This window comes from Sander lucioperca, chromosome 24 (genome assembly GCF_008315115.2).
Source record: "Sander lucioperca isolate FBNREF2018 chromosome 24, SLUC_FBN_1.2, whole genome shotgun sequence".
NCBI lineage: Eukaryota > Metazoa > Chordata > Actinopteri > Perciformes > Percidae > Sander > Sander lucioperca.
In genome coordinates, this window is record NC_050196.1 from 12,357,453 (window position 1) to 12,370,723 (window position 13,271).

The window sequence follows — 13,271 nt, forward strand, 5'->3', positions numbered from 1 at the left end:
CAGTATATAGGCTACTCAATAAAACCGGGGCTGCGATCCGTCAGTGCATTTATCATCCTATTACGGCGACAAATCCGGCTCCCAATACATGAAAGGTAAAATGAATTACCAACGTTAAGCCGTCAATAAAGTCATTTCTGTAAATGGTGTCTCCGAGGGCCCCCGCTATTATTCAACAAGCTTTATCAGCACCTTGGAAATTACGTGGCTTGTAGCGCGGCCCCTGCTTCACTTTGATTAAGGGCCCTGCCAGGGACCGGTGACAGCGCTTTTGACTCGGGTTTTATTCAGCCCGCTGCCCGTGATGAACACCGGGCTGATCCGGCGGAATGAAGACTAATTAAAAGCTATAAATTATCTTTTGCAGCCCCTCTCAAGGAGCCTCTCTTTGCTGCGCCAGATAAGAGCAGACTGAGTGCTCATTTACCCACAATGGAGCTGCGGCTAAACAGCATATTGATACTGTCCTAATTGGAATTTAATTAAGTAGCCATGGCTTCCCACTCCGGCCTGTGGGATAAAGATTTCACTGCAGCGATGTTAAACATCAACACGTCCCCACTTGCACGCTGTTGCTATATTATGATTATTAATATTATTATTTCAAATCGCCAATTAGCGCCTGGAGGCAGTTTGATTCGGGAGATTTTTTACAAAACCACTAGGCCTATCGCCTATATCTTATCGGGACATATTCGTGCTTTCTACGCCTCATTGTGTTTCTAAAAACTTCATTTTTCGCTTATATTTTTTTTTGAAGAAATGTCCAAAATCTGGATGTTTGGCCTAAATGCGTTACACAGAAGAGGCAGAGGCGAAAGAAAGACAATAAAAGGCCAATGAAAAGAAAATGCCAGTGACGGTGAAAATAACCACATAGGCCTACCTTTTTAGAGACGTTATAGCTTCATTAATTACTGAGATTTGAAAGGGCCCATATCTCATTCTCTTTCTCTAAAATATCAACATTTTGTACAAATATTACCTTAATTTGGGGAATATTTGACGCTAGTTGACGCCAGTGAACAATATACACAAGCATATTCAAAAGCATTCAAAGCCTGTGAAACATAGGGTGCAATCTACATCCAAACACCTGCCTAGTAACGTGCCTGCAGGTGTTAAATTAGCTTAAACAAAATCAAATTGATAAAAACATGTATTGTATTGTGTATGTATGTATATTTTTATATATTGCTTTTGAGTATTTTCTGCTATGTACCTTCTTGTGAGTCTAAAGTAAAGATATATTATCATAAAATAAAAATTGTCATTTAATAATTTTCATATAAAAAAATCTCCATGTAGCATAGGTTAAATTAATACTAGTCTATAAAACACACAACTTGATTTTAGAATGAGTATTTAAATGAAAAAAACATATTTTCTGTCCTCCTATGTAACATTTATAATGGTGGCTATCCCGCTGTTGTTTTTATTTTGCTGCATGTGTATAGCCTATGTGCATGCACGTGCCCCTCACCAAAATCGATCGAACTACGCGCGGGCTATGTGTGCGCGTGTATAGTTCGCAGCGCTCCCCGAGCCCTAATTGGACGTCGTCAATTGTGACAGGGACGATCTCCGCACCTGATTGGTCTGCTGCACGTGTGTACGCGCACACGTGCTTCCGTCTGGGTGTAAGAGAAAGAAAAAACACACGGGGGGGAGATAACGGTTTTAGGAGAGTTTAGGAAGAGCGAATACACAGATATTATGCTGCACCGGAGAGAAGCAGGAACACTGGTTATAACGTGGAGCTGTTCGCTATGCCAGGTCTCGGAAGGTTTTAGGAGACGACATGTCGCCGCTCTAGGTGATATTAAAAATTAACACAGGTATTTGTTTGTTTTATTCTAGCGAGGAGGCTTGTTTTTACATGCTGTCCGTCTAAATTGGATACCGAAGGGGGCGGGAGCGCGAGCAACAAGTGGAGTTTGGCGTGGAGAGGCCGACAATTCTCACCATCACCAGCAATGGAAGAGCAAAAAGAGCCAAACAGCAGCCGGGACTCGACCGAGGAGGAGAGCATGTCCCTGTCGCCAAACCTCCCATCCCCTCCCATGATTTTACCCCACCAGGCCGCGCAGCAGGCCCACAGAACCACGAACTTTTTCATAGACAACATCCTCCGGCCGGACTTCGGCTGCAGAAAGGAGCCGAGCTACCGCGACCGGACGCCGGGCAGAGAAAACGTCAACCCGCTTGGAGCGAGGCCGCCGCCGCACACCGGCAGCCTCTGCCTGGACTCCAACTGCAGCAGCGACAGCACTTCTTCGTCGCCCTCCTCCTCGTCGTCCACGTCCTCCTCGCCTTCGTCCAAGCAGAACTCGTTGAAACAGGGCGAACCGGCGAGCAACGGGTCCGGTAGATACGCAGACAGCCCCTCGTCAATTATGGTTGTGAGTGGCAGCAATGGAGGATCTCCGGCCATAACGAAAGAAAGCCAGCCGATGTTGTGGCCAGCTTGGGTTTACTGTACACGGTACTCGGACCGTCCTTCATCTGGTAAGGCGCTAGTAGTAGTCCCCGAATACCGCCTGATGGGTGTTGAGTTCACTTCCCTGTCTTATAAAGTATAATTAAACTCCTTAGTGGATATTAACCTCACAGTTATTCTATGAGAGGGAACTTAAGGTTGGCATATCAATGTTGTATTTGTCTGTAGTAGCCTATACTACTTCCCAGTGTGGCTTTAATTAAAACCGAGGATTTAAAAAGCCATTATAAAAGCCATTTTGAAATAAAATATCAAACAGACATTACCAAATAAAAATGATTATGAATATAAAAAATAGAGTGTACATGGGAAGCATAAGGTGTCTAAACTGTTACTAATTCCCATTACGCCTCTTTCTCACACCAACACACACAAAGACACAGATAGAAATATAGAAGCACATTATTGCGATAGAGTGTCTCATATTTGTTACAGGGTATTTATTAATGGCATAGACAATAAGTCAGCTTAGAAATCGACATCATTTCCAATGCAATTCAATGTGCAAATTCATCACATTGTGCTTTCAACTTTTAAGTAATAATGCGTCTGTGTGCACATTTGTTTTCGTTGGGTAAGAACAATGAGACGTATTTTGACCTTCTCTCTTCGTCAGCATAGACAGCAATGTTCCCAAAAATAGATATAAAATATATTGAAAGGTGATAATTGTGGTAAATAGCATAGCTAAACTAGCAGTAGGCTACTCCTCTGTTTGAATTAAAATTAGTTTTGCATGTATGACGAAAAGCATTAGGCTACATGGCTCAAAACACGCACAGAAATATCATCAATATATCATTTATATCAATATAATTTACGGCAATATTAAACAATAGTTCAATCATACAAATATGAAATTGATATGACTTTTGAAATGCTATCAAACAACGTCACAGCATCACCCTCACCAGCCTACAATACACTATTTTACCCAAATAAATGAAATGAAGTGCTCATTTTTAAATGCGGTCTTTTAAATGGTTTCCTCCAGTGTTCAGACTTTACGTCGTTTTAAAACTATATTAAATAAAGGTGATGCACTGGAGTGGGTCAGGATGTCCGCCATTGTTGTAATTTTTTTTGGAAAAAATAATGAAAGTATACAAAACAATAGGCTATTACTAAATACTAATTTTTGATTCACTCCAAATCCTGTTGCCTTTGAACCTGAATGGTTTTGTGACTGCCAGCTGATGTCAGCTGGTCCAGACGATGCATTCGGTGCTTGGTGACATCACTGGAGGGTTAAAATACATTAGCTCGATCATTTACAGCTGAAAGAAATGTTCTTAAATAATAACAATTATAAGAGCACGGAATGAGGTCCGAATTCCTCGTTAGTATAATTTTCTAAAAGTGACTGACCTCATCGTTTACACCTAATTATGAAGAATAATGTTGATGTAGGCTATGCATGTTTGAAAACAAAAAATAATGACGTGGCAGTTTACACTAGGCTATAGCCTATCCCTGATGGTGATGATGTTTTTAATGGCTTTGTGCTTTTCATGGTCATGATAGTGTTAAAGTGATAAGAGATGAAAGGCAAATGCCCTCCCGTTTAATTTGATTTTTTTTGTAGCTTTCCTTGATCTACACGGCATGAGGGAGGATAGTATAACGTTTATAGCCTACTGCTTTCTTTGAATCTCTCTTAAATGTGTGGTGGCTATTGTATTAAAATAACAACCATCTTAAATCACTGGGCTCTGGCTGCACAATGCATGACCTGCAGCATCTTAAAATCACCGCCTTCACTCACAAATGTGGACAGTTAGATTAACCATGTCCACATTAACCGATCCAATGCAAATCCTGCTCCATAGCTGTGTGACTAGATTACCGGTACACTTTTTTACATGAGCTGTTTTCGATGCATGCATTTCGGCAACATTTATCCACAAGTCAGCACAGCCCTACAGCCATTTATGATAAAGTTATCCTGCGCCTGGATCAACGATGGATATCAGTAATTGTAGCCTAAAACAGGATATGGAAGTTTGTTTTTTTTTTGGCAAAGAAAACGGCGGTGAAGTGGACCTGCGAAGTCTGCAATGGGACTTTTGTTAAAAGCAGCTTATTCCATCTGAACCGTGGCAGCGGGTTGCTGCTTGTCTTGGCGAGGGATCCAGTCAGATGTCACGGGCCTGAACTAGACTTTACACAACGGCCCGCCTGGATCTAATGTAGCCTGTACCACATCCAGACACCAACACCTCACACACGTTTATTCCAACTATGAGGACAACATTTATTCTCTCGACCCTTTCCCCTTCGCAACAAACCAACTCTTAAAAATCATAAGGAAATTGCCGAGCCAAAGTTAATTTGGATAGTTGTGTAATTGGACACTGTCTGTATGAAGGCATTGTGTCTTTCTTCTGCTAATTATCTTCCACATCAGAGTAAGTCATAAACACACATATGACCTGAAGAGGCCTAACTTCAATGGCTATTGGTTAATATTAGCTGATTTGTTGTTAACAATCACGCGTCAGTGTATGGCTTTGCAACCTCAATGATACATCGCTGTTGCGTGCAGGGCGGAGGAAAACGCCATTCGTATTAAAATATAGCCTATTTTAATATGAATGATTAAAAACATAAAATGATTCCGCCGTTTCTGTTATATGTTGGCCTACACACTGCAGTGAGTTAGCAGCTATATGTGTGTAGTTTTAAAGGTTATAAAATAATCGACATTGAATAGCTTTATGTTTTAATGGTTCCTATATCCTAGTTTCAGGACGATGCCAGGCAGGCCAATGGCATGGTGATGTAAACTCAATTAATCGAAATTGGATCATATTATATTGAAGAAGAGTCAAGCAGATAGTGGAAAAATAAAGAAATGATCGAAACTATAGAGCATTTCCATCAGGACACTTTGGTGAACCCACATGTGATCATATGGAGCAGTGCGCCTCGTGTGTAACACTGTGCTCGTGGTCCAGCAGTAGAATAAATATTTTATTTCCATTGTTGTTTGCACGCCAGGCCCAAGGACACGGAAACTGAAAAAGAAGAAGTGCAGCACCAAGGAGGACAAGCGGCCCCGGACAGCGTTCACAGCCGAGCAGCTGCAGAGACTGAAAACCGAGTTCCAGGCCAACCGGTACATAACGGAGCAGCGGAGACAGGCCCTGGCCCAGGAACTCAACCTCAACGAGTCCCAAATCAAAATCTGGTTCCAGAATAAGAGGGCCAAGATTAAAAAGGCCACCGGCTACAAGAACGGCCTGGCCCTGCAGCTCATGGCCCAAGGACTGTACAACCATTCAACGACCACCGTGCAGGAGGACAAGGAGGACAGTGAATAACGTGGCCCGGACATTCCCCTGCTGCTGAGGGCCGCCACCTGACTCGTTTGGCTTTTGGACATAATGGAGAGGGGGAAAAAATGAACTGGAAGTGAGGGAGACGCTATTTAAAAACACAGATTTCTGTTTATGGTAACAGTATACGGACATAATTATATGAATGAACGATCGTTATTAAAGTTTATATAGCCAAACAGTTATCATGTTGTATACAGTATATTTAATTTCATCTCTCACCCGGTTCCTTTCTGTCTGTCTCATTGTTTCTAGGATGTCTCATTGGCTCGATAGGTTTTTGTGGTCCCCCATATTTGCGCCACATTTTCCTTCAACACATCAGTCCGCAGACTCAAAACAAGCCAAAGATTTTAATATGTTCACATGTAGTCTGAAATAAAGAAAGAGAACGGTAGATATGGACTACATTTTTCTTTCTTTCATTCGTTTTCAACATCGTTTTTGGTGGAAAATGTTAAAACCTATTATTCAATATGACTGATCATTTGTTTAGAGGAACTTATTTTTAATACCATAATTTACATGAACAAGGAGAAAATGTTTTATTATAATTTTTGTATTATAATTTGTCACTTCTACCACAGAACTAGCGTGAACTGGACTTCCCCACATGCCTATATATGAACATACAACATATAGTTCAGCGCAGTAATTTTAAAGGACCAACCCGTATTTTATAACAGGCTTTTAAATTCTTTCTTTATAGTAAACATATATGGATTCTTAAATGTTTTATTATTTTGTTATTTGAGATGGGGCAGAGACAGAAATACAAAAATATAACACACACACACACACACACACACACACACACACACACACACACACAAGGAATCCCACAGTTCCTGTTTCACAGTTCATGTATCCCTATAATCAGACACTGCTTGTTTCTCCATAATGGATAACATTTCACCTATTAATATATTCTGGGCATTTACAAGATTCAACATCCCTGGTAAACTCTCACTCAGAGACTATAGGAGCCTTACTGAAATGAATACATTTACTAAAAAAACCTGTCAGTGTACTTCTCAGTCTTTCTGCTTTAGGGAGAAACACGGGATACATGTGGCCTGTTTGGCCTTATGTGACCTCAGGTTCAGGTTTGATAGAGCCTGGGTGTGAACTCTGTGACATGGTGTGTGTGTGTGTGTGTGTGTGTGTGTACTCCGAGGTCAGCAAGAGCAGACAAAGTTAAGGGTCTCAGCACTGTCTGATTATGTGAAAGTTGTTTGCACCGCATAACTGTTATTGAATATTTCAACAAGGCACGGAAGGGTTTTTATTTATTTCTTTTTTAAGGGGATGGTATAGGGGAAAACACACCACATTCATATACAAACACTCACGTAATTTTAATTTTACTGGTGTGAAAAACAGTCCATTTTAATCCCCATAATCTCCAGCAATGTGGTAAAAGACATATATTTAGGAGGCTATTATAGGTCAGTTACTAGGGGTGCTTTTATAATTGTCATTTGCCCTCACTTTCCCTTAGGCCTAAATCCAGTTCAGCTCTGACCAATATTCAATGTACAGTATGGGAGCAATCCTTCCCATTTTTAGGCAAATATGAAGTCCCAACCCAGCCCCCTGTTATCCTAAAACGTCCCTCCTAACAAGTAATTTTGTATACACTTTTGTATACAATTTCTTATACACTTAAAATGCAAATGACCCATGAGGTCAGGACTTATTTTGAAATCTTCTAATAATTGTGCCATGATAATATAATGCAGATTTTTTCCCCTAACATATAAATATGCCAGAAGAGAGCTCTTATCTTGATGTTATTGTTTATTTGGTGAAAAAAATGAATGCTTTAAAGACTAGGAGCACGTTTGAAGTGGCAGGGTGTCGTCTGAACAACCCGAGGCAAACCTTTTAACACACACAACTGTGCTCCAAACCAGCCACACAGACTGACGTGATGTATATGATTTCTGTTTGTTACAACGCTTATATACAACTGATCACAGATCTGATTATTTAATTAAGAGCTAACAAGCCTGCAGAGGTCTGCAGCTGAGGAGTTCACGGCCTCCGCGTTTCAGGCTTTTTAATTATTTCAAGTGCTGCTGCTGCTGCGTTTGTGTTCAACTCTGCCTATAGAGCAGAGATTTAATAAGCGCACAGCATAGCATGTTAATAATTGATTTCAATAATGCCAACCAGGGACTTGCTGTTAGTTTATATAGACAGGTTATTCGTCAGGTTTCAGATTTAATTAACGTTTCATCTTTTTAAAGAAATGACCCTATTCATTTATTCAGTCTATTTATGAAGACGGCCTACATCTCAAGATGCCATTAAGCAACCATCAGTAGACAATACTGCAAATGTTAATGGGTGCAAAATGGAATTAAACAGTCAAGAAAAAAGCTTAAATTACAAAAAAATGAGTAAACAATGGGCTTAAAAAAAAAACATGATTTGGGCCATAATAAAGCTAATTATATTTTGTTTAAATAGTTCATAGTTCATGCATGGATTCTTGTTTGTCATGTTGAATAGCAGACAGCAGCAGAGCCAAGCCTTGGTGCAGGTGAACTGTCTAATAAAGGCTTTCCTGCAGCATCTCTGCGGCAGTAGAAACCTCCAGGGGTCCTGGGGCTTTCCTGGGGGTCTACAGCAATATTAGGAATAATTTAATGTCACTATTCACAAAATGTATGAATGCATATTCATAGGATTTGATTTCAGTTTGACACAAAATCTAATATAATCTAAACATTAAATATCTGTGGGTCTAATGTGTATTTATATGCCACAGAAACAATAAACTATAGGTTTAAATGCTGTACACCACAAAGGGTGTTTTGCACAAAAGACACTTTAAAGTAATTGTAATGCACGTTCTTGTCTCCAGGAATTAAATAAGAGATTCATTATGTTTAGAAAACACACACAGGCCTAATGTGTTTCTAAATCTAGTCTCTTTGGCCATCTGGCCTGCATGTGTGAACAGAGGTAAAGAGGCTGCCTGGCTCTTCACGGTCAGCTAACCCTACAGCTCTAATATTATAATGATAGTTTCATTCCCTGCTGTGAATGCGGAAGAGGATCCCATAACAATGTATTTAAAATTCATACAATTATGAAACAGCGAGAGGATTTCTCTCTCCCCCTCCCACCTTGTCATTTAGGAAGCCGAGGGTTTATCTGTAAAACAAAGAAAAGCCAGGGATCGTTTGCATAGTTAGCATAGTCTGCCTCGCAGGCACAATATGGATTTAATTTATATGCAAATTAAAGCAATAAAAGGAGAATACACACTGGAAATCTCTGCCGTTTAAAGGGGAGAGAGTTGGATTCAGAGCAGGTAGCACACATGCACAAAACCGAGCATTATCAGCCTCAACCAAGAACAATGTTATATAATATCCACAAACTGCAGCAAAGACTGCTTTAGGTGTGTAACCCATGCATTACTACAGACCTGAAGGTAGGAAGAACTAAATACGATTCTTTTCATATGGAAAGAACATTTGAGAGGCACAAAAAGCAACAGCAGACAAACTTGTATATCACCATGTTTTTTTGGTTTTCCAGCTGTAACATTATAAGATATACACAGTACACAAACTGGGGTTCCCATCATCCTGCAGACTAACCACCTGTCAATCAAAAAAAAAAAAAAGGCAAACTAGAGTGTTTATTTTGTGAGATGCTCACTGCTGGGAAATACACGGAAGTAGAAAAGCTTTTTGAGGGGAAAACAATCGTAGCTACAGAGACAAAGACCCACACACACACACACACACACACACACACACTGAAATGCACCCATGCAGAGATATACAAGCATGTGCAGAAAGGCAGGAAAGGAGACCGTGTGCTTACACACACAGAGACCCATTTAACAAAACTTCTTAGATCACTACCCTGTGACGGTGGTGGGTGCTAAGTAGAGAAGTTTAGAGTAATTCCTTCCCAGCTGCTGCCTCCAAAATGGGAGGAGAGGGGAGAGGAGAGGAGGGGAGCGGAAGGGAGGGAGACAGAGAGAGGTCCTCGTGTCTCTTCAACTTTTTTCCTAAAGGACTGTAGGTGCCCAGTTGGTCCCACATCAGATTGCCCTTTGGATTTGCGACCGCATACAAAATCGCACAATTTGCCACGCTGTGCACAAACAGAAAGCAGTCGCAAGTAAGCACGCTGCATGAAGAATAAGCTATTCTTATTTATGTATTTATTTCCCCCCTGGACTAACATCTAGAAAATAAAGCAAGTGACATTATGCGCCTCAACCGGCTGGATGATGCAACACAGCAATCACTTGTTTCATTAAACAATGGAATGTGTCAGTTGTTTGGGCTCAGACTCTTCAGTCAGACAGAGTACAGCTTTTATTTCCTAATGACACATTTTATTTCTTAATGTCACTTTTCATGGCAGCGGTGTTGTCACTCTCACCTTTCAGCCAATCACGAGCCTCCTGCGTCTTAACATAGCAAGCTCAAACAACTGCTACCAAATTTAGCCAGTTAGCACCTGTTAGCTTGAACAAAATGCCAAAGTAACTCTGAATCAACTATCTGTAGTATACATTTTTACGGCATAATAATTTCTATTTTCTAAAAAACGCCAAAAGGTCAGAGTCCAGTGTTTTGACCAAATATGTAGTTACCGTGCCTTGAGTTGGGGACTTTATAATGCAGCTGAATTTTCTAAAAGGTTAAAGGAAAATATAATGTGAAAAAAAGTATAAATCCCAGCTCTGACTTGGGGATGACGAGGGAGTGTTGCTCACCACTCTGTTCAAATATTATTGGTTTGGCTGTGAACCAATGAGGGGTCAAGTCCTCTTTGCACTTGGCTTGGAATAACATTTGCAGTGTGTGAGGGCAGCATGCATGTCAGACCAATCAGCAGAATGATTTTCAAACCATTTAACACTGAGTGTTTGCAGGAGTACACAGATCAGTTCTTACTCATGACTTATTTTGGGCTGTCAACTGGACTATCTCCGACACACACACGCACACTCACTCATACACACGCGTGCGCACACAGACACACACGCACACGCACGCACACACACACACACACACACACACACACACACACACACACACACACACACACACACACACACAGGTGGCATTGAGAGGGTACCTCCCACAATGCAGCTGAGCGTCCAGGGGGCTCTCTGCTCCAACAGCCGTGATCTCACCGAGCTAAATCCAGATTACATGGAGGATATACACAGCGCCACTTGTTTACTCTGCCCGACAGGGGGTGATTTGCGGGGGTGGGGTGTGGAGATGGTGGAGGGGGGGCATCACTAACATACTGTATGTAATGCAAACTGACTTGTTCAGGCCAAAAGAGAGAGGAAACTTTTGAATTTGTGTAAAGAAATGAACTGCATAAAAAACAAAAGGTCTATGAATATGAAGATGCTTTTTTTGGGTAATAAAGTCAAGCTCCCCAAGCCTCCTTTTTCAAAGGGTCCATTGTCCATTCAAAGGCTGGTTTCCTTCTTTGTAAAAACTGCAATTTGTCTATGGAGTTTTGCATGAAGAGATTGTTTTAGGAGAGGTTGAAGAAGTACTCAGATCATTTACTCAAGTAGAAGTAATACCACAGCGTAAATATGCTCTGGTACAAGTAAAGGTCCTGCATTCAAACCTTTAGTCATGTAAAAGTACAAAAGTATCAGCATCAAAACATTATGCAGAATGGCGCATTTCCGAATAATTAATGTTAACTATTGGACTATAACTATAGAATTATGCCCTTATGATTTTAATGTTGCAACTGGTAAAGGTGGGGCTAATTGCTTAATTTATAATAATAATATATCATCTCCTATTTGTTGATAATATTTTGTATTTATAACTTAAATCTGTAACGTAACTCAATTTATCAAATAAATGTAGTTGAGTAAAAAGTACAATATTTCCCTTTGAAACGTAGTGGAGAAGAAGTATAAGGTAACATAAAATGGAAATACTCAAGTAAAGTACAAGTACCTCAAAATTGTACTCAAGTACAGTACCTAAATGTACTTAGTTGCTTTACACCAATGGTTTTTAGTCTGTTTTTCATATTAAGAAGCACTGGAGTAACATAAATCAAATGTTAAAATCAATGTCACATAAGGATGAAAACATTTTTGGGTCCCTGTGAACTCACACTTCCTCCGCCAACTCCAGAACGTAAGGATGTAATTTTCCGATATATAGCGTGCTACTGAGAAGGCGGCACAGTTGAGGACAGTTATTCCGCTCTAATTAAAAAGCATGCGTCAGGAAATGACGGTGCATCTCCAGCCACAGCTATGTGGCAGGCAACACTTCAATCCAAGCCGCTGGCGATGGGTTTTTTAATCTGCTTCATCTGGGTCAAAAGAAGTCATCACACACAGCACAATAATCAGTGTGAGACATATGATTGCAAAAACAACATGGAGGTGCAGAAGTACAAGGGAAAGATATGTGAAATTATTGTCATGAGAATTGTGAATTATTCATTAAAAAAAAGAAATGAAAAACAAAGGACATTATGAATGTAAATGGCCATACAATGATGTGTTCGATGTAGGCCTACATCTTACACTAATTCTCATAGTGAGTTGGCCTGCACACGCACGCACACATGCACGCACACGCACACGCACAGAAACATAGTGAGAACAAAGGCAAGGACACCTGGGATTCCCCTGTTGTATGGGTGGTCACATGCACCTCTGCCTCTTCTTCATACCTTCCACATGTGGAAGCACTTTATCTTCCCACTGCCTCTGTCACTTTCTCTCTTCTACTCTGTGTGTGTGTGTGTGTGTGTGTGTGTGTGTGTGTGAACCACTACACTTGAGGAAACCAAAAACTGTAAAGAAGATGGTCATCGATGAGAATTTTACTTACTCCCATCTGCTGCCCCCTTACATGTATGTAAGGGGATTTGCTGTTAAGGCAATGCACGGCATTTTTGTCATGTCGGTCAACTCGGCCGCAAAGTGATGAGAACATAGACACCACAACCACCCATGTCCACTTTAGTATGTAGCTCTGTGTTGAGTGACAACGGCCCACTAGCTTTGACCTGTTTGCTGTTTTAGTATGTTATTTTAGTTAGTTTAAATTACTATTTGTGGCCTCATTTTGTATCATAAAAAAAAAGAAAAAAAAGATGAAACAATGGCTGGTTGTCTGTCTGGTTGCTACCCTCTCAGCCTCTTCTCACACTTCAAAAGCGGATGGGCTTGTGCAGATCTCCCTCTCCTCCTTGTCCCGCGCCGTGTCTTTCATCGCGGCGGCGCGGAGGTGATGCAGGGAAGCCATTAGTCATATTCAATTTACATACGGCTGTCATGGCCTTCTCCAGGCTGAGCGCTGATGTCATCCGTGCGTGGGGCCTCTGTGGCCACCCGGTGTATGGGAAGACTTTTCGCTGTCAGGTGTGTGTGTGTGTGTGTGTGTGTGTGT

The 13,271-nt window shown here is 40.9% G+C and overlaps 1 protein-coding gene across 2 annotated transcripts; it reads left to right on the plus strand.

Moving 5' to 3' along the window:
* Positions 1-1,639: 1,639 nt before the first annotated feature.
* LOC116044804 (homeobox protein engrailed-1-B-like) lies at positions 1,640-6,235 on the plus strand. 2 transcript variants are annotated; one of them, XM_031292283.2, is made up of 2 exons: positions 1,640-2,508; positions 5,489-6,235. In XM_031292283.2, exons 1-2 carry the CDS (start codon positions 1,977-1,979, stop codon positions 5,821-5,823), a joined length of 867 nt encoding a protein of 288 aa, XP_031148143.1. In that variant the 5' UTR covers positions 1,640-1,976; the 3' UTR covers positions 5,824-6,235. The 2 variants fall into 2 exon arrangements, with proteins under 2 accessions (XP_031148143.1, XP_031148145.1); XM_031292285.2 differs by having other exon boundaries at positions 1,642-2,508; positions 5,501-6,235.
* Positions 6,236-13,271: the final 7,036 nt, after the last annotated feature.